The sequence below is a fragment of the Frieseomelitta varia genome, unplaced genomic scaffold (assembly GCF_011392965.1).
Source record: "Frieseomelitta varia isolate USP_RPSP 00005682 unplaced genomic scaffold, Fvar_1.2 scaffold_731, whole genome shotgun sequence".
NCBI lineage: Eukaryota > Metazoa > Arthropoda > Insecta > Hymenoptera > Apidae > Frieseomelitta > Frieseomelitta varia.
In genome coordinates, this window is record NW_025110514.1 from 178,322 (window position 1) to 201,765 (window position 23,444).

Here is a 23,444-nt window from a genome sequence, read left to right on the forward strand (position 1 = left end):
ATACAATACTTTCGAGAAATAGTTTGATTACAAGATGAATTCTCTATGCGATCGAATTTAATATTTCGAGTTCTTGCACGCTTCTAGTAAAGGACAACACTAAACGCAATGCGCATAAAATAGCAAAATGCTATTATAAGTCGTATTGTAATCAACTCATGTTATTGTTTTTATTGGCAGTTTCTTAGAACTACTACCTAAAATAAGTTTAAACAATTGTCAGTCAGCTACTGCGTTTAACATTATATTTAAAGTGAACCACTTAAGATTATTATGTACCTTTGAAAAAATCGAGTTTCCAAAAATTACATATTCTGTTATCGCGATACTTTTGAAACACTCTAGAAAATAATTAACTAACAGCTTTTTTGTTAGCATCTAATGGTAACAGACATCTGAAACTTTAAAAAGCATTTTTTCCTCGGAATGAAATTTTCAAAATCGAAATATCTGAAAGATTACTGAATCAATTTGGATAAAAATTTGTGGCAATATTCTCAAGGCTTATCTAGTACTTAATTATGTGGAATTTTTATTCATGCATTTCTTTTATTAACAAAAGAAGTTGAAAATTCTGTCATTTTTTTAAAAATTGGTTTCGACGAGTACTAGCTTCTCTTGTACAACTTAACGTAAAATTAAACAAATTTTAAATAAAATCTCATGAAGATATATTTGATATTGCAAACGTTTGCTAAATGATTGCCATATCCTCCTATTTTCGTTTATTTAGTTCAAATTACTAATTGCATAACATATAATAACATGTACATATTATTTTTTTACTCAAATATAATTTTATCTGTAAAAAATTCTTAAATTTTCCTTATCTTACAACTAATCAAAGATATGTAACTCTTTAAATGGGATTACCTAAACATCCGTTCTTTTTAGAAATGTGGATAAACTTTATTAATAAAAGTTATTCAATATTGAAGAAGTTCCATACTTATTGAAAGAATTTCAATTATTCAATAAAAAAAAATATAGGTAAAAAACATCAGTCCTTAAAAAAAATTCTTACCAGTTATAGATCTTTCAATATTATTCACGATAGGCAAAAAATATTTTTTGTATCATCACAATTCGTAAAAATATTAGGTGATCTCACTTAAATGGACCACCTTGTATAAATTGGCGAGTAAAATTAGACACGTAACACAGACAAAATAATTTCTTACTAAATGTGATTTTCTTCTATACGCTTATATGTACATATTTTGAGACAAATGTTTCAGACATTACCGGACATATTTATAAGTTCCTGATTTATTGGGAATTATTATAAATAAATGTTATAAAATAATGTCATAGCCAAAAATTCGAAAATGCATTTATATTTATCGTGCAAGAATATTATTTATAAATGTATTTTTTGTTTTATTATCATGTTCTATAGCTCCACTGCAGATTTTTGTGCATTTGCAGGAAATTTTAAAGTGCAAAATTGCACAAAATACATATAATATATTTTTAAAAACATATACATGAAATATATAAAAGTATTATATTTTCCATAGCATTTAATAAGTAAAATAATTTCTTAATTATTTTTAACTTATATAGCATTATTGAACCATCGAGGACCATAATAATTTAGATTTAAATTAGTTTTGAAATTTTATTTAATTGAATTTTAGTACTAATTTCTATCATGAAGAATGCAAAATATAAAATAAAATAAATCAACTATTTCAAATTTTAGTAATCTAAGATAAATTACCATATTCAACAATACTATTTAATAATTCTCAAAAATATAAAATTTATATAAAACGTAAATTTATTGTCAAAAATATAAATTTGCATCAAATCATGGAAATTTAATTTCCAAAACATTATTTTCTTGTAATAAAAAAAAAAAGATAGAAAAAATACAATGGAAATGTTTGTTATTTTACGAGTGAGAACTACTCATGTAAAATTTTAATATAAATTTAATTATAACGAAGAATTCACTCACGTTTGTACCTTTTTTAGTAAAAATTTGCAGAACATGGTATGAAAATTTAATTATCTATTTCAGTACATGTACGCTGTATACAGAGTGACTCACGCAACTAATTGTAAGACGAGTTGCACAGTAGCGTCTAGATAAATGGCCGCTGTTTGAGACCGAGATATATTTCCACGAATTAGCTGATGTCTAACTCCGCCGTGCGTACGTCAAAGATACGACTGAGAAACAGAGAATGCACTAAGCCAGAAGAGACAGAGTTGATTTGCCTTGCCAATTAAATATTATTCGGTCAACTTAAAATTAATTCAAGCACTGATCTGAGATCAACTTGATCATATGAATTCACAATCAGTAATTTGTTGATTAAAACAATTTTACAGTTAGAGTGAAAATGTAAAGAAACAGTATTTTTGTTGTCTCGATAATTCAGTAGCAATTAATTAATCATTAACGAGGATTATACGTACATAACGTCGATATTCGAGTAAACATTTCTAAAAAAAAAATGAAGATAACTAAAATAGAAATAATTTGTATCATATATACGCAAATTTAATATTATATTAATAATATAATATTAATATTATTAAGATATAATAATCTTATTGATTATTGATATTATTATAATATAAATATATAAGATTAATATAATAGTAATAAGTATACAGAATAATAATCTCTCGTGCAGTATTATAATAATTTTATTAATAGTTTCAGTGTTTTCTAATATATATCTATATTAAATATATATATATCTATATTAAAATCTTTATTATAATTGCCAAAGACATAAATTTTATTTATGCACTGTATAAGAAGAGATAAATTAAATAACAGCAAAATTGAAATTGCAAAAGAATTCAAATAGTGAGTTCGACAAGTATCAAATTTATATTAATTTCATACATTTTAGATATACATATGAATACATTGTATTTGTACATATTTTATATTAAAAATTAATATAATTTGCTCATTTTTCGAATTGTTTTACCTTCCATTATTTTTATTTCAATTAATTTTATTTTTAGTTTTAATTATCTATCAAGTTTATTTTAGTTTCAATTCATTAGGTTTCATTTAGCCATTATTTAGTTACTAGTTTAATTACTAACTTTTGCAAAGAACTATACACATTAAATAATTACTAATTATAATAATACAATAAGTATTTTCATATATTAGATTGAATAATCTAAATAAATATGTAGATCAATGATTTCTCAAACACCATGGTATCTGAATATTAATAAGAGTTACTGTAAAATTATTATTTAAATAGTGTTACCAATTCTAGAGTAAACAGTTTCAATCAAATGCAAATATTTTAAAATATTTAAAAACATTGAAATAATATCTCGTATAAAAGAGTTCAGTCAAAATCGCTGATTTTAATTTTTCATATATTTGGGACAAATACAACAATATTTTATATCTAAAAGATTTTTATGTTTTTTGAAATTATGTTTCATATTATGTTTTAATTATTTTTGTTTGATCGAAAACTTTACCAGAAATATATATTCAAAGAGATAGATAAATCGTAAAATTATTTACGATTTAAAAATGTAATTGAATTTTAGATCACTTTTATCCCAAAGTATGCTTCATTTGTATCCATTTTCAACATAAATCTTCTAGCTCACCTCAATTTACGCGAATTATTCGCTCTACAGTTTCTTTTAACGCCGAAGAAGTCCATGAATACGAAAAAGATATTAAAGAAAAAACCGACGTAAACTACAAAAAGATTTATTTCACGTATTTTCACGAAAAAATCAATGAAAATCATATACATTGTAAAAATGCATATAATATATGGATATAATATATAAAATTATTTTATATTACTTATTTACAATATTCAATAAATAAAATCAATTTTCTTTAGATTCTATTTTTTTTATAATGTTCATAAAATATTTTAAAATTTATAAAATTCTAGAATCTTAATAATTAGAATAATTAATAATAATAATTAGAAAAGAAAAGAAAGGATTGCATAGAAAAAGTACGGCATAAAACGAAAAACGGATATACTAAAATAATTACATAACTGATTAAATTAATACTTCAATAAGTTTTTAAGAACAAATAACAATGATAGGAAAATCTTTAAAAAAATCGTAAAATAACATAAAGTATAAATTAGAAAATTTCTAAACATAATTTTTATAAAATATATATTATAATAATAAATTATATTATTATACTATATTTATATATTATATTACTATTATTCTATATAATAATTTATAAAAATGATTAGCTTACTTGAAAATGTTTTCTTGATGGAATTCATTCAAGAAATGCTGTTGCTTAAAATCATAATAACTTAGCCTCTTCTTCAAAAGATCGATTTGACGAGTCATTAAAGGTTGAACAACATGTTTCACTTGAGCAGCTACTTTTTTCAATGTTTCCCAAGTAACAGGTAATTCTTCCAGCCAATTAAAAATCTTTTCGTCTAAATACACGTTATAACTTTGTAGTAATTCTATCGTTTTCTGAAAATTATTCAATTATCATGAAATATTTAAAATAGTAATTATACAGAGAGAGAGTTTCAAATGTTATATATTAATTATTAATATTTAAAGTTATTTGTTTTGTTATTGTTAATTTTTATTTAAAATTACATTTAATATTAATACACTATGTTGACATAATATATATGTATTACTTTTTTAATTTTTACAGTATTATATTATCTTTTTAATTTTTTATAATATTATAGAACTAATCAAAACTGCTAAAATTTCTGAGATGTTAAAGTTCTCGTTAATAATAGAAATAATTACTTTTAAATATATCAGAAACAATTTTCCAGAACCTTCGTTATTTAAATAATTTTTGTCTTACAATCAATAACATTTGTTCACTATTTTCTGTTAGAATAATAAATTAAGTCTCGTAGTTTATAGTTACTTCACAGTTTAATTTCCCACATTAAAATATTTAGTATTTTTAATTAAATACTGAGAAATAACTTTTTTATTAAATATTCATGACGATTCTTTTCCCTTAATTACTATTATTAAATGATATGATTGCAAACAATATTTATTCATATTGATTTCTGTGTATTATTTAGTGCAATCAAGTATATACATAAATAACGTTTTTAATATAGTTTGAAGTATATCATCGATAAAAATTTATTACACAATATTTCAATCATTCGGTGCATAACAGTCTTATATTTATAGACTTTATGCGTCAGAAAATGGACAAAATTTTCCGATAGACTTGATAGTAGCATTTATTTCATTTAAAAGTGGAATTTCCAGTAAATGGCATTTGAATGCATACATCTATCGCTTTTTGATAGATAAATCACAGGAATTCCCTATGAATGTTAGATGTTTATATAACAATACAATTTTCCTTATAGAAAATTCCATTTTCAATAAGAAATAATATTTTCTCTTAAAGGAAAACAATTATATGAAATACATTTCGTATTATGTAATTGATTCACGATTTATAGCATTTGTTGTAAAGCTTTAACAAAACGAAAGAATATAATTTTTGGATTTAATTTTGAGAAAATATTAATGAAAATGAAAATACTTCTTATTTTATCAATATTTCAGGCTTTTTTCACTGAGAAACTTATTTGTACTTCATAGACAAAGATAAGCGAAAAGTATTACGTAACATTATGATATATAAAATAGCACTTTTTCGTTTGACAAAATATAAAAATTGATTAGTGATATATTAATTTCATTTAGAATCTATCAATTGATTGATATGTATGAAGTTTATGAAAAATTGAACTTATTACAACATGAATTTTTTTATTATATGTACATTCTTTTTATTATATGTATATGTAATATTATATATGTATTATTATATGTATTAATATTTCTATACCTAAATTTGTTTTGATTTTCTCTGTCAAGATTTTTTTTGTTATATTATTTAATATTATCATAGTTTCATAATCAGTTTGTCAGTGTAATCAGTTAGTTATTTATATAATTTCAAAGCAATGACTTTTGAAAAATTTTAACATCTGTGTGCCTGAATTTATTAATATAATTTACAGTTTTGAGTCTTTGTGCAATTTTTTACGTAAAAAGTAATTCTAAGTTTAACTCATGATTTAACAAACTAGAATCTTTTGAAGCTCACTCAAGAAAGTAATAACTAGACTACGGATTTTTATGTAAATTCACATTTTACGCAATTATTGAAATACTTATTTTATATATTAATATTATCGTGAACCGTATATATACATATATTCTTCGATTTATGCGACTTTTATATGCAGTTTCAATTTACGTATTTTACGCGGTCCTTTTCCTTCTTTTTTTTATTATTGATAATTACTTTTTGTAAGAAAAAATAGCTTAACTTAACAAAGTACCAAGAATATTATTTATTAACATACGATTCTCATTGATTTTTTCCTGAAAATATGTAAAATAAATCTTTTATAATTTACATATATCAGTTTTTTTTTTTAGTATCTTTTTCATGCTGGTTTCTTCCGCGTAAAAAAAAAATCGGATGGAACGGATAATTCGATATTTTTTTATTTTTTGATATTTTTGTATATTACGTACATTTTACGTACATATTTTTCTATATTGCGTATATTTTTAAATTTCGCATAAATATAATGATAATATATGACATATGTGAAGATTAAAGCATTGAAGACAAGATCTCTAAACTGCAGTTTCACCAAATTAAATATTCCATTCCATAAGCAAAACGTATCAATTTATCAATGGTATTCAATATATCAAAAACCAGAATTTATTTTACTTGTTATTCCCAAGGAATGATACATATAAGATGACATATATTTGTGAGTATAATGATATCTTTATATGTAAGTTGTTTTTAAGAAAAGAGTTTCATTAAGAATAATAATTTATCATATCATCATAAATATTTCAATTTGTTTTTTCAAAAAATTTTAGAATTTATGGAAGGAAAAGTATTGAACAAATCATTGGAGTTCTTTTGCGATCGTACTCTTAAAATATAAAATTTAATAATGCAGATCGAAGAAATTTGCAAATGTAATGCATCAATGCGATATTGCAATACAACATAAATACAAAAAGCATAAGTAGATTTGAAAACATTTTGATCTCAGTTGCAATAAAATGCAACGAAAGGTATAAATTTCTATCTAAAAACTTGAAATTTACTTTCACTAGTTTTTCACAGATCATAATAAATATTATCATCTTAAATATCATCACATTATGAATAAAAAGATATGACGTTCCATTGAAATCCAATGCTGTTATTTTATCAAAAAATATCTATACCAAATGATTACTTTCTCCACGTTAAACAATTTTTGTTAAGATAATTTTTTGTAATACGAACTCTTTATAAAATATTCCATTATTCTTACTTAAATATACATATCGCCTATATCATTACACCAATATGAATTAATTAATGACTCAGAATTTCAAGTTATGTAATTTTGTTTTAAGAATATCTTATGTATTTACTACATTTTATTTAAAATTATTCTTTTTAATATTTTTTCATCTATTCCACATTTCTGGAATAATAATAATTGTTAAATTCCTATTAAGAGTTTTGTTATTTAACATTGATTTTTATAAAATAATACAAAATAAATGATCCTGCTTCATTATAAAATAATATATATAATTATTATTTCGGATAACTATGTAAAATTTTATCATTCTATATTTATTATTTTATAGTTATTATTATTATAATTACCTTAATAGGATCGAACATGTCTTCAATTTCGTATTGACGATCTCTGACTTCCTTTAAATAATATATAGTATCTAAAAGGGCGTCATAATCATCTTCATGTATAGGACGCGAGAAGTCTTCCATCGCTGCTTTTAAAAATTCTGATAAATCCTTTAATCTAAAATTAAAAAAAGAAAAACAAAATTTAAATCACTGAAGTGACATTTGATATTTTACATAAAGAACAAATATAATAAATGAACTTTTTCTATTTTGATTGAAGTATATCAATTCCATATATTATACCAATGTACCTTCCTTCAATTCATATTTATAATTATTGAAAATGTAATATAAACATATCTATTATTTTTTGTTCTCTAAATAATTTTGTACTATGATAGTTATTATAAATCTAGTATAACTGTTTACCTATTATAGTCTGTAAAATTAAATTGAAAAATAAAAACTAATAAACTACGGATTTTTATATAAATTCATATCCTTGAGAATATACACAATTAAAAAAACAGATTTAAACTGTTTTACGTAACAAACATTATGGAAAGCACTACACTTTGAATATTTAATATAGTTTCTCATATTATATGCAATCTATATAAATTTCTAAAAATGTATTTATTAAAAAGTAATAAAAAAAAACAAAAAATTGCACTAAAAAATAATAAAATAACAAATAATAAAAAAGTGTGTTTAAATTGTTCATTAATTATAAGTATTATTATATGTATAATTAAATATTCCAGATATTTTCTTATAGTAGTATCACACAGTTAGATTGAAAGTGACGGAAAATAAATGTTTTCTAGAAGAAACAAAGTTTTTGCAATCAAAGAAACTTTGTTAATCAAAGAGGCATAATTCAAAATAATAATTTCAAAATCCACTTTATCTGCAGATAAATCAGAATAGAACACTTAATAAGATACATTTAAAAAACAGAGTGTCATATAAATCTAGAAGAATAACATAAATCCTCTTTATCATCTAAATTTCAAAGATAAATAAATAAGATTTTCGTAAATCATTGAGTGTCTCCAGTGACGTAGTAAACATTTTTATATGAACATTTTTATTCGAAAAATTTCTCTTTTAGTACTTTTTATAATACTTTTATGGTATTTTTATCGCACATGTGCAACATCTAATGCACATATGCGATAAAAATACTATGCGATGATCTAATTAGAATTAAAAAAATTTCAGTGACATAAATTTATGTTAAAAAGTTTATGCGACATAGCGAATAAAAAAATTACGGGATTCTTAACATTTTCTGTTTAAAATATATGAAATTTAGTATAGAAAAAGTTGTTCGAAGAAATTTGTCTTCTAATTAATTTCGATAATAGAGATTCTACTGTAATAGTTTTCAAAGAATAAATTCTTTTCGATAATGTTGATACTTTGTCTGCGATATAATGAAAGAAATATTACTTTTACATTCATTAAACCGAAAGAATTATCTTAATCACGGATATAAATTATTTCTTTGACTGTTTTTATTGCAACATATATTTTTACGTATTTGTATGTTAATTTTAATATTGTTTTTATTTTATTTCAACTTTAATTCGCCGATTCAAATGCTGTTCTCACATTGAAATTTGTACAATGAAATATCAAATGAAATGGTACCAAGCGAGTCTAAAATTACATCAACTTGACATTTTATTTCGGGTAATAGATAAATGATCAGTTTCACTTGAACTGTTTATATTGCTTACGAAATAAGTACTTTGATAGTTTCCCGGAATAGTGATTCCGAGCCAAATACTCAGTTTACTATTCCATTGCGCAAATATACAGGATTAGTGCCAACAGCGACCGTCCCGATTGTGGTTTCAGAGAAATCGACTCTATTTGCGGTTAGAGGTCAACACGTGATTCGCATTCATAGAATTCCCTTTTATAGATTGTTCGGATGATATATGTACGTATGTGTCTTGAAAATATTAATTTTCTTCGAAACGTTTAGAAAGAGTACGCTATTTATTAAATCTTTATATGAAATCTATTTTATATAGTTTATAATTTATAGTATAATTAGCATCATATATAATATATATGGACAAGTAATGGAAATAGATATGAATTAAATTTAGTCAAAGTAGTTACGTACTTAAATTTTATATATTATATATCTTTATGTTACATAGACTATTTAGTGAATAATTGAAATTAATATTTACATTTGTATTGAAATAAGATATACTTAAAGAAAAACTTAGCTGATTTTCGAGGGACAAAAATAAGTGGACACTCGTTTGTTTCGTTACTCCAAGGCAAACAATGTAAACAAATGTGAAGTGTTGCTCCCATTCTTACGCTTTGTACAGGGCAGATTATTTGTAAGGAAATAGCGGAATGTCAGCAAGAAAAGAAATTTCAAATCAAATTCGTTATTTGATTATATCGGATTGCTGCAATCAATTAATTTACCGTGTGATAGCAAAAAAGTTCGGTGTTTCCAAAAGTGCGGTAGAAAAAATTTATAAAAAAATATTTAGTACACAAAACCGTTGAAAATTTAAGTATATAGGAAATAGATATGAATTAAGTTTATATATATATATATATATATATATATATATATATATATATAGTTTATAAATGATATAGTTTATGTTGGGATTTTAATGAAAAAATACCATTTTCGAAGAAGTTTTAGGTTTTAGAAACGATAAATCCTGAATTAACCCCTTGCGCTGGCAACTGGTTCGCGGACCATAACGAGTGACCAAACCGTATACAATAATTCGTCGCTTTCTTTTTCTTTTGAACTCATCGGTATATCACTGGATAGAAATTATTAAGAAATAATAAACTTATCATTTGTTTTGCCTGGGTTACATTTAAATATATTTAAAACTGAGAAAATGTTGCAATTTGGAAAATTGTCGACGTGCGTGGCACGTCATTCCAGCACAAGAGGTTACACAGACTTTGTCTTTAAACATTTTTGGACGTAAAAATGATTCCAAACTTTTGAAAAGATGAAAATTTAATGGATATCTGGTAATAGGGAGGATAAAAGAGAGATACTCAGGAATTCCGATACATTCGGGAACCTATTTCGATCCTGAGATAAATTCCCGATAATTTCTGATTTCTTTCTAATTTTAACCTATTAACGCTCGCCGTATTCAAAGAAGTACACCCGATATTTTGATCTGCCGATGAAATTTCCAAATATTACACTTTGAATTTTCTCCGTTACTTTGTCGGTATAACACTTAAAGATAATCATCAATGCATATAACATTCGAAAGCTAATCGTTTTATGGGAATTACAAATTCTTGCACATAAATATATTCCATTAAAACTAATGCAATATTAGTTACTAACAAGCGATTAATATCAACTGCCTAAAGAATGTGACAAATATTACAATCGCATAATATGATTTTCAATGACAACATTATCATTTCTTGGGAAATATAAACAAACTGAAGCAAATACACCACTTTTTTTTCAACAATAAATGCACAATATGGTTATTTTCAAGTGTATCCCTTTTATTTAAGATTTCTCTATGAAATTTTGTAAAAAAACACCATTATAATAATTTCAGATTTTAAATAAGCATTAATCAAATGAAAATAACATTTTTTCTTTCGAGATTTAGTTCTTAAGAAAACCGAGGTTGAAAGTTTATCAAATACAGGGTCAGATATCCAAAACTAACCATTTAAATATCTTGGCTGGTAATAAAAAAAAAATAAATTAATTATACATAATAATTAAATATCTTGTTAATAATAAAAAAAATACATCAGACTTGTTTAGTATCAGAACACATAATTTTCAATCATCCTCAGTTGTTGCTTGTTTATTTATATTAACTGATATTAACTATTTCATCAACTGTATTTTATATGCTTGCGATAATTGTTCAAATACTTATGCACAGTGTAGCTATAACATTAATGTTTCACTGATTTTCTAATAAAACTAACCTTAATTCAACGAAACGTCAGATTTCTTTTTTTAACAATATAGAAGAAAATTTTCAAGGAAAAGAGTAAAATTTACTTACTGGGTGGTAATATGATTGACCAAATAATCCTTCAACACGTTTGCCCATTTGCAAATGATGTTCAACAGCGTTTGCTTGAAAGGTTTTATGTCGAGTTTCAACCACCGGCAAAATATTTCCCTATTTGGCAGTTGATCGCACTTACTATACTGATCCATGAAATAATCGATTTCCCGTTTAAAGTCTGCTAAATTTGGTTTCTTTTCTTTTATGTTGTCTGGAATATAATCCGGATGTTGTTTGATCATTTCTCTTTGCTCAGGGCTTACATATTGCGAAAATCTTAAAAAATAGGACAAATATTCTTGTTTATCGTCCGTCCACAACCACGAATATATTTCGTATTTCTGTGAACAATAATTTCAATCAGTTATTTGTTATTTTCTTGATTACTTGAGAATATGGATATTATGCAGAATTTAAAAAAGGATGATAGATGAAAAGATAAAATAATTTTAATGAAATTATATGTTCTATATAATATACTATAATTATATAATATAATATATAATAAATACTAAGTAATACATATAGTAATAATAATAATATATATTATATTGTGATATAATTAAATATAATTCTAATCATAATATATAATAAATAATAAATATATAATAATACAATGTTCTATAAATAAGTATACAGTTATTTGTTGATAGCTTGAAAAATAATTTAAAAAAGGATGAGAAAGTAAAATAGTTTTAATGAAATTATATATTTTTCGTTATTTTCGTGATTGTTTAAATTGTGGATATTATCAACAAATTGGAAAAGAAACACAGATGAAAACTAAAATAATTTTAACGAAGTGATATATATTCAATTAACAATCAAATAATTACATGTGCATTTGCTTTTACTTCTGCCAAGGCCAATTTTGCTCGATTGCAAGTTTCTTCTAACATAAATACAATACCTTCCTCCTCAGCAACGTCAAGCTTTGAGAACGAAAATTCAACGATTAAAAGTGGTGCAAAGGAAAGTCAAAGAAAAAAATTAAGGAAAGTCAAAGGAAGTCAAAGGAATAATCATTTACAACTTAACATATTTAAAACGAATGGGAATCACAGTTTTCATATTTAAAAATGCTTTCACATTTTTCATACTTGAAAAGTATTTTTTCTATTATTAAATGTATTCTGTACATATAATATTAGGTTGTGTAATAAATTCGTTTGCTTCTTGATGTTTTTAAGAATATATAATATAAAAAATATGTATTATATTAATTATGTTATATCATATTATGTATATTGTCTATAGTATTATAGAAAATGTGGACAATATACTTAATCCATCCATGTGAATAAAGGAACATATAGATAAATGTTACTTATAATTGTAAAGAGGGAGAAAACGAACACTAGAAATATTTCAAGTATAACATGAAATTGAAAATATAATATGTAATATTAAAATTAATAATAAATATGAAAATAATATAGAATATTATTTTAAAATATTAAAAGAATTATTTATTGTTACAGAAAATATTGAACTTATCAGTGATGAATAATTTAAATTTATTAAAATACTTACTGTGCTATTAACATTGGAGTGTTAATCATTTCCACACAAGAAAGATGTTCTTTACAAGTAATAATTATGTATATATTTCAAAGAACATAGAAATACGTATATACATGTACAATACATGTACAATTTTTTGATAAAAAGATGAGATTTTCAAAGTTACTGAATTCATTTGTAAAGAATAATCAACCACGAATTACTTCAATCATTAATGGTGCAAACGAACTTATTACACAACTTAATAATACGAAAAACACGTTCTGGAATCTATGCCAAAAATGGGAAATCTATTTCCTTAGATTAAAAAGAAGAAAAATTTATTTGACTGTGAGATTAAAAAAAAAATTAAAGTCCGTCTCAAATGTATTAAAGAAAATTGTATAAATAGCTGTTTATCAATTCAAGGATTGGAAACATTAATAATGGATTACATACTGCATAATTTTCTTGATTTTCATGCAATTCAGGATCGACACGTGGTATGAGAGTACCCATTTTCATCATTTCAAGCAGAAGGGATTCGAAAAAAACATAGAAACCTTCCGGATCATCTACTTCCACTGATGGCCGAAAAGTAATATTAAGATTCTGTAAAAATATAGAAAAAAAATTCACGATTACAGAATTGTTGTAGTATATATAGGATATATAATTATTATAACATGTCAACAGTAAATACATTTTGCATTATTATCGTTTAACTAACATATGTTTATATTGTGCCTAAAAGCTATCAGTTTTGCACAAGCAAAAAAGAAAAGATTAAGAAAAGGCAATATCAATTTAATGTAATCTAACATCTTAATAAACCTAATTAACGTTAATCTCAAACTGGTATCGCTGATATTGGAAATCATAAAAATTAAGTTTTTACATTGTTTAATTTTGGATTTTTAATTTGATTTAATTTTATTAATATATATCGGTAAGATTGTAAAAAGACATGCCAAATTAATACAGGATGGATGAAGGTTATTACATTTACATCCGCGTTTTCAAAACTATACACATTACAATATAAAAATATTAATTACACAGATTACATGTTCAAAAATCGTAATTTTTCCTTAATATGTTAACTTTTATTTCGATTAAATTTTTTTATTTCCTTTCAATAAAGGATAAGGATTATTAATAATAATAATTTATTAAATATTAAAAGAGTACAAGATGCCGAAAATATTGGAAACCTGGTATTCGAAAAATAAATATTTCGAGATTTGAAAATATGAGAATTCTCGAGAATTTCGAAAATTCGGGACATTTGTTTCAGTACTAACTTTATTGAATACGATCATGGTTTCGCAATTTTTATTTTTTACTCTTTACTCCTTTTTTATTCTTTAGGCAATAAAATAACGAAGTTTGTAATAAGGCAAACAACGAGGCAAAAATAATGTATCTAATTTCAAGATAATGCGAAATGTGCTTTGCATTCTTAAAATTCCCGGTATTTTCAAATTCCAAAATACTTTCAGAATATACATATCACTAAATACTACCAGGACAATTCCCAAAAATATTTTTTCACATCTCTATTACATATATAACATAAAAAAAATTTGGATTTTAAAAAATTTCAAACTGTTCAACATAAAAATACATTTCTAAAAATACTTGCCTCTAAACACATCTGAATTTCAAACGAAGGTAATATGCCACCTTCGGGATCAGTTTCGTCGAGGATGTAACAAATACTAGAAAAAAAAATAGAAAATTTATCTTTTAATTTTTCTAACTTATTTTAATATTATAAAAATTAGCAAAAGCATTTATTCCTAAACGCATTTAAATGTATTCTCTAATTTTAAATGTTTAAATTGTTAAGTAATAAAATCAAAATAATGCTTTCAATTTGAATGTAAAAAAAAAAAATTGAAAATTATTATCCATCACAAAAGTAATTTAAAAATGTAAAAACTCTAAAATAAAATCATAACGGGCACATGTTTATGAATTTCTTTTCTTATTTTATATGCTGAATCAGCCTCTATATTTTTCACCTGAAGATTCGCTCTTTGGTTGCAAATATTAGTTACCAAACATTGTGAATAGGTAAAATGTTAAGTAAAATCATACGTATGGTTATAAATAATATTTTTAATTTCGATTTATATATCAAAGGTTCTATAAATTTCTGAGTATTCACGACAATATTATTTAAAATATTTGTGATCGTTGCGAATGTGTCAATAGTGAAGCAGCGGACTTCCCAAGCGCGTTCCTAGAAATTGGAGGAATACGCACGTAATCCAGATTATCTTCACTGTATCTTCATTTACTAGTGTTATGCACTACTCTATTATGTACTCCTATGGTACGTTAGAGTCGACCCTTATATAATAAAACCAACTCTCTTTGTGTCCTTCCTGAACATGTGATTGGGAAGGTAAGTCGTTTTCAGCTCAGATGTGCTGTTGACAAAGGTCAGTCCGATTACTTTATGGGCGGTACTGCTCATAAGGCAGTTAATGGTACTTCCCAGGGATGCATCCCTAGAGGAACGCATCCTCTACAATATAAATAATTAATAACTAAGTTGATATATTGTAGGAATGCAAGTTAAATTTACGACCTTAAGGCGGCTTGGGCACATAGATGACTTGCAGACGTAATACAATGCTATATACAATAGTTGTATACAGTAATATGTAATATAATATTGGGTATGAATATGAAAAGGGAAGAAAGAGAACGAATGGCAACAAAGATGCATGTCACAGTATAGATTTGGCCATTAAGTAGAATAAATAGTATGGATTTAATCATCGACATGAGAAAAGCAACGTGGAATCGCATAGGATTGAGCAGATAGCACGTAGTAAAATCTATTTAGCTTAGTTTAAACGAGTTTAGTTTTAAGTATAGTATATTAAGTTAAATATACGTATTTTGACGTTATACTGGTCTTTGATTGTCTAACCTTCCACAATATTGTAGGAATTTTGGTATAAGAAGGTAATTTATTCAAAGTTAAAAATTTTGTTTAATGGTGATTTGAAAGACTAATATTAATACTACTAAGTTTCAATTTTAGTAATTAGGGGAATAATTATTAATAACCTTGTAGAGACAGCTTGAATAAGACCTTTAGAAATTAAATTGTCAACGTAGGATAAATAAGGCTGCCATTTTTCACGTCTCATTGCTAACGTTTCCTCGTCAACTTCTTCTTCTTCTTCTACTTGCTCTTCCGGTGACTCTATTTCTTCGAGTATTTCCTCGTCCGGCCTAAATAAAAATTTACTAAATTAATTAAATAAAATTATAAAATAACGATCGTCATCAATATTGTTCATTATAAATTTTATGCAATCATTAAAAACAAAATGTTATTATTATTTTATATTTCAATTATCGTTGTTTTTTAATTTTTGCTTTATTGCTTTATTTATTAATTTAAGAAGAACTAATTACTTGCTTATTTATTTATTTAAAATAATATTGCTTTATTTATTTATTTAAGAAGAATTAATTACTAAAAATTAAACTAATTACTAAGAAATTTGGAGCATCCTTTTCTTTTTAGATGAAATAAATATTCTCTGAGAAATGTAAATATTATAATCAAAAGTTACATTTCTAAATATAATTAATATTTATTAATATATAATTTATTTGTAGTTTCAACATTTTAAAATATGAATATTATAATAAAATTATAATACTCGATGTGTGATGTCAATCCTCGTAAATTTTAACGAAACTTGTTTTAGTTATTTTAGTATTTTTATTTTTGACATGCATATAAAAAGAAAATAAAAGATAAAAAAAGAATGACTAAAATAACTAAAAATTGTGACTTTGAGAAAAGATGAAATACATCTAAAAAATGTCTCTGGATATATATCCTCATCAATGTTGATATTAATCAATATATTGATATTAATGCACAGAATATACTGTGAACAAATTCACGGATCACAATGTGTGTTACATAAATAAATTCAATATGCTATACATCGCATATTATAATTCGTGAATTTACTCACAATATATCCAATGTATTAAAACTAATTCTTTTGTAAAAATTGCTTCAATCAAAGATGATTGTATAATGTAGCTGTACATAGACAAGAGAGGTATTGTCCCCTATCATTCACTATCATACATCTTTTCATTTATGTATATACATGTATTTATCTTTTTCATTGTTCAGCATATTAGAAATAACGAAACTAAGTCCGCTTTTAATAAACTTTTTCTCAGCAATACATTGCATTTTACTATACGAAGAATTTTATTTTTTTATAGTTAAGCTTATTTACTTTTTTCATCATATGCACGTTAAAGATTAAACTAATCTCTTCAAAATTAAAAAGAACAAACATCGAGAAATTCTCGAAATATAAAAAGAAAAATAAGATATTTATATAAAATATACGAGAATCTAAAAATATCAGATCGGATCGGCCCGAGAATTTATTTCTTTATAATTTATTTCATTAATAATTTAATATTTCATTAATTTCACGAATGAATGTAGTCCCGAAATGTCATTTGAGTTTTCAAAATTCTCGGGAATCCAAGATTTGCGAGAGACTCGAAATTTTTAAAAATTCCGACAATTTTGACCTGATCAGTTCCAAGGATCCTGATATTTCCGGGTTCTCGCAAACCTCTAATATTTACTTAACTTATTAACGCATCATTTCATTTTCACAGACTATTTTTTGACGATACTATCTTGCGAAAATACATTTCTGAACTAATACAAAGATTGAAGAGTATTTGTAGAAAATATTCCAAGTATCAAACATCAAATTTTTCAGGAGGAAGAAAAATGTTACCAAATTTTAATTTTTTTTATAGTGATTTTAGTATTATACATAAATAACCATTAATTATTTACAAATGACTTCATAGAATTTAATAATTTCAAAATATATTGCCAAGGTCAATACTCTGTACAATTTTTCTCTATACACCTTTTCTCTTGTCATCTCTCAGCTTTAGTTTCTTATATTCGCAAATATTTTTGTCACTTTATATCGTATCTTTAATCGTTTGGAATATGTTTGTATTAATTAAAACTATCAATATAACGTATGTAAATAATAATAAAAAATTCCATTTAAATAAAACAGATTTCACACACGGTATTTCTATTGTCATACAGAATATTAAATAATAATATTAAATTTAAATAATAATATTAAATAAAATAAATAACAAAAAATAATATAAAATAAATATTCATACAGAGTATTAAATAAGAATATTAAATAAATAATAAATATTGTAAATAACAATAAAAAATTCTATTTAAGTAAAACATATTTCACACATGGTATTTCTATTGTCGTACAGAATATATTTTGATAAAAAAACAAGATTTTTCAATTTTGGCACTTACAATATTCTCTATAAATATTCTTCTTAACAATTCAAAACTATTATGTTAAATTCCTTTTTAAATACAAAACTATTATCTGCTGAAAATATGTGTGTATACATGATAGCTTTGTTTTTAGTATTTTTTAGCAAAAATATGCATGATGACGATAGTCGTCGTTTGCATCAATATATTAAAGAAATCAATTATTTATTTTGAAATTTTAACATTAATCTTAAATTTTTGACCAAGAGTATATGTAATGAATAAACAGCAATTATTATTTTACAAACATATGATAATACAACATATAATGTTGATGATGATGAACATATAATGTTATTTTACAACAATATGATGACGATTGCGTAACGAAACAAAAATGGTAATATTCAAACTTTCTAATTTACTTTACAACTTCGGCATCCTCTTCTTCCCCAGCTACTTTTTCGGTTTCTGTTTCCTGTTCTTCTTCTTTGTGAACTGTACATAATGACATCGAATAAATACATAAATAAAAGTTTAACGAACATTTTGTTAATCAATTTTCATAAATAAAAAAACAAATAAATAAATAAATGAAACAAATAAATATAAAAGCAATTAAATAACTACCGTCTAATAATTCTAACTCTTCTTTATCGTAGATATTCTCTGGCAGTAAGTCAAAAAACAGTTTATAATTTTCTTTTAATACTTGGTCGAGTTGTTCAGCTGTTGCTTCAATTTCCATAAATCTTTCCGCGAATTTATCGTCCTTGTCAGCGAGTGATAACAAATTTTCATCTTTCGCGTCTTTGCGATAAATAACTGGCATCATTGCCCAGACATACATTTGGTTCATAATGTTAGTTAAGTTCTTTTGTGCACGAAATACTCTAGCATGTAATTTCCAGATAATTTTTACCAAATTGTCGATATATTCTGGAACCTCTAAAATTGATTTATTTAATTAAAAAGAAAAAACAATGAGCAATTTCCTAGTATTTCTTAACCACTTGCTTTTTAATTTTTTTCGGTATGCATTAATTATTACATATTAAATATAAAGTTTAAAAATTATACAAAATTATATAAAGTGGTAAGTAGTACAATCGCACTGGGGATTATTCATGAAAAAATAAACAAAAAATTTGATATAAAATTCGAGTAGTTTAAAAATTTATGAAATTTTTTTGGGATCTAATCTAATTAGATTATTATAAATTATTAAATATTCAATCTACGTGTTAAAGGTATTTAATATAACAACAAAATGGCGATATGCGTATCTTGTGATTTTTCAAACTTTTGACTTTTTCAAAAATGAAGTTTTGAACGACAAAATTTTATACCAAATTTTCTGTTTGTTTCTTCATATAGAATCATTTCTATTCTGGTTGCACTTCTACGACTCACCATGTATATAATTTGTACTTATTAATCTTCAATTTAAAGAATTAAAATTTCAGAAATTGAAATGAATTTGAATACAAATTTTATGCTAGGATTAGAATTTGTTTTTTTGTTCAAATCGAAACAACAATTTCGTATCAGTAATATCGTGTAAGATAAAGGATTGATTAATCCATTGCGTTATGACTTGTAAAAACTTCTCGGACAAAAGTACGTAATTTTTGTTAAAATCAAGAGCGATAAATTTGAAAATTATGAATAAAAAAATAAAACATAATGAAAGAAATAAAATTATTCTTGTTCTACTTTACGTTCAATTAACAAATCAAATTTACAAAAGATATAATTTTACATATAGATATTAATATATTATGGATATTGTAGTTATATATTAATAATTGTGTACCTTCCGAGTTCCAATTATAATGTTCTTGGCCATAATTAATTAAGTCATCAATATTTACAACTTCGTCTTCTACCAATTGAAATTCTACTGGTGCGCTTCCACTTCGTATTCTATTATACCTAAAATATATTCTTTATTCAAGTAATAAACTCCATTAATATCATTCAAATACAATAAACAGAAACTAACCTCTGGCTAGAAAAACAAATTGCTGATTAATTCGAGAATATCATTTATAAATTGTAAACAAGGTAAAAGATATATTCTGCATATGCACGTAGTATTTATATGTATTTATATCTATGTACATATATGTCCACTAAGATATAATTTAGCATAATATGGTCAAAAGATTGTGGATTTTTATGAATTTGTGGTAAATTTGAAAGTACAAAGATATACACAATGCACACAATGAAAAAATATACAAAGTGCAGTATTTATTATGATATTGATATAATATAATATATAATATAGTTGATGAAACAAATTTCCATTTAGATTTCATTTTTTTTTTTTTAATTATAAAATTCATCAAAATGTAAAAATGCATTAAAATCCGTAGTCTAATTATCACCTTAAAAACCTACGAAATCGTATCTTTGACAGCAAAAATTTTATTAATAAAGTCATTGAAGTGATCACATTAGGTTCAACTTAATAATTTATATCATGTTACAGAAATTTTACTTTGATTAACTTAATATTTTATTAATTTTTATTTTTCTGATAAAGATTAGTAATAAAAATAAATTAGACTTGTCCCGACAGCCGAACCGATCGGACGTACCATCGTGAATCGTACCGAAGTGTAGTACCACTGAGGGAGAAGAGTCAGATAGGTTACAGTTAGCTGCATTGGTGACCCCAACACAGCAGTTCGGGCATACATCCCGATTATAAGTGCACAGTGTGTTTGTGTAGTGTCGTGCATGAGTGCGCGTCATTCCACCATGACAACAAATAAAACCCAACTCAACACAGAAACCGAGATCTCCTCTGAACCCAAAAGCTCTTACGCTAATGCAACTAAAACGCAACAAGAATACTCCCCGACCCAGGACCAAGCCATAATCCTTCAATCAACTGACGGCATCACTATTAAAGAATTTGCTAGAGCGATCGGCAACATCATAGGACCCAAAGCAATAAAATTCCTTTCTAGAATATCAAACGGTAGAATATGCATGTACCTGGACAGTAAGCAGACAGTATCAAAACCAAACAAAAACACAAATCGATAGTGATAAATAAAGAAATCATAGAAATCAGACCGATGGTCCTTCCAGCTCAAAGAATCATTCTATCACCGATAATCCCGAGCATTCAAATTGAAAACTTATTCAAGAAAAACAATATCAAATTACTATCCAACATCACGCTCCTAAAAGCAGGCATCACTGACCCAGACTTGTCCCACATACTAAGTTTTAGTAAGTTTTAGTAAGAAGACAAGTATACGTAGACCCAGAAGACGCCAAACACATCCCGAACTCCTTCACAATCGAAAACAACACATACAGAATATTCACCTCTACAGAGAAACAAACATGTTTTACCTGTCAGCAAGAAGGACACATTGCAAACCAATGCCCAAATACAGAAAACCAAAGCAAAACCAACTCGCAAACCCACACACACAAAACCCCAACCTCACCTACACAGCTCCCAACCAAAGACCATATACCTTAAACAGAAAGACAAACTGATACAAGCACTAACAATGAAATCGAACCTCCAACAAAAGTTACCCTAGAATTACCTGAACCTAGGAAAGAAAAAGCAAAAGACCCCAAAGCAAACAAGACAGGTACCAAAAGAGCTCTATCCTCAGGGTCGGAAGAAACCAATAAAAACCCAGCAAAACCAAGTGACCCTGAAGCAGACCCTAAAAGCCCAAATCCACAAATACTAAAAAAATACACCAAGAGTCACGAACCAACCTTTAAGAAACCCAAAGGCCCGGCGGCGCCAGCCTTCACGCTAGATAGAATCGACGACATGCTAGAACCTGCGAAAAAATACATTAACGTCAAAAAAAAAAAAAAAACAACCAAATACTGGACTACTTACAATTGAAAAGCTTTTTAAAAAAAGCAATAGGAGCATCCAATCCGAACGAAATATCCAAACAATATACCACAAATACGACAGATTTAGTCGAACTACTAATAACAATTCACACTCTACTAAAAGAAAGAACCATAAAAATCAGATTAAGAAAACTATACAAAAAGATGACACATGACCTGACAGACCCAACTACACCTAACTGGTCATCGGAGGCTGACAGCGATCTATCAAGTTAACCAGGAAATCCCCACCACTCTGTACAGAACATTTATTTTAGATCGATACCGGCATTTAAATAAACTAACGGTATACGAGCTATCAGTCACACCATGAAAAAAATAATCCAATGGAATCATCCTCAAACAACACAACCCAACGATAATATGCCTTCAAGAAACTAACTTCAAAAACGAACACCAACCAACTTTAAAAGGGTACGTCACCTTCACAAAAAATAGGAAAAACACAAACCACGCTAGTGGAGGAACAACCATAGCGATCACAGAATGAGAGCCAAAGAAATTCCATTAATCACGAAGCTTGAAGCAATTGCAGTGGTCGTATCGCTCCTAATAAACATATGCAACATATACCTCCCAAATAGCCTACCTCTACAACTACAAGAACTAAAAGACCTTATCAGCCAAATACCACCACCAATGCTGATAGTAGGCGATTTTAACTGCCACAATTACCTTTGGGGCTCTACAAAAACCGACAGTCGCGGAAAAACAACAGAGGATCCAAAACTACTAGAAGATCCAAACCTCATCCTCCTCAATACAGGAAACCAAACACACTTCACAGTAAGTTCTGGAACACTCAGCGCAATAGACCTGCCAATATGCAGCAGCAAGATAGCACTATGCATGGAATGGAATACCCTAGGAGACTTACACGACAGTGACCACTTCCCAATAGTAATTAACTATGATGACCACTCCCCCCCGACTCAAATCCAACCAACGA

General features: G+C 25.8%; 1 protein-coding gene across 1 annotated transcript in view; it reads right to left on the reverse strand.

The window, feature by feature from the left end:
- Positions 1–21,294, reverse strand: part of LOC122535516 (dynein beta chain, ciliary-like) — a 93,545-nt gene extending 72,251 nt beyond the window's left edge. Inside the window, exons 1-11 of the mRNA XM_043667113.1 lie at positions 21,221–21,294; positions 20,403–20,521; positions 19,217–19,534; positions 19,012–19,084; positions 16,330–16,497; positions 14,888–14,963; positions 13,702–13,854; positions 12,576–12,671; positions 11,734–12,080; positions 7,694–7,850; positions 4,235–4,467 (exon numbers count right to left, since the gene is read on the reverse strand). Of these exons, the coding sequence (XP_043523048.1) occupies positions 4,235–4,467; positions 7,694–7,850; positions 11,734–12,080; positions 12,576–12,671; positions 13,702–13,854; positions 14,888–14,963; positions 16,330–16,497; positions 19,012–19,084; positions 19,217–19,534; positions 20,403–20,521; positions 21,221–21,294 (1,814 nt within the window). The remainder of the gene's footprint in view (positions 1–4,234; positions 4,468–7,693; positions 7,851–11,733; positions 12,081–12,575; positions 12,672–13,701; positions 13,855–14,887; positions 14,964–16,329; positions 16,498–19,011; positions 19,085–19,216; positions 19,535–20,402; positions 20,522–21,220) is intronic.
- Between the last annotated feature and the right edge of the window lie 2,150 nt (positions 21,295–23,444).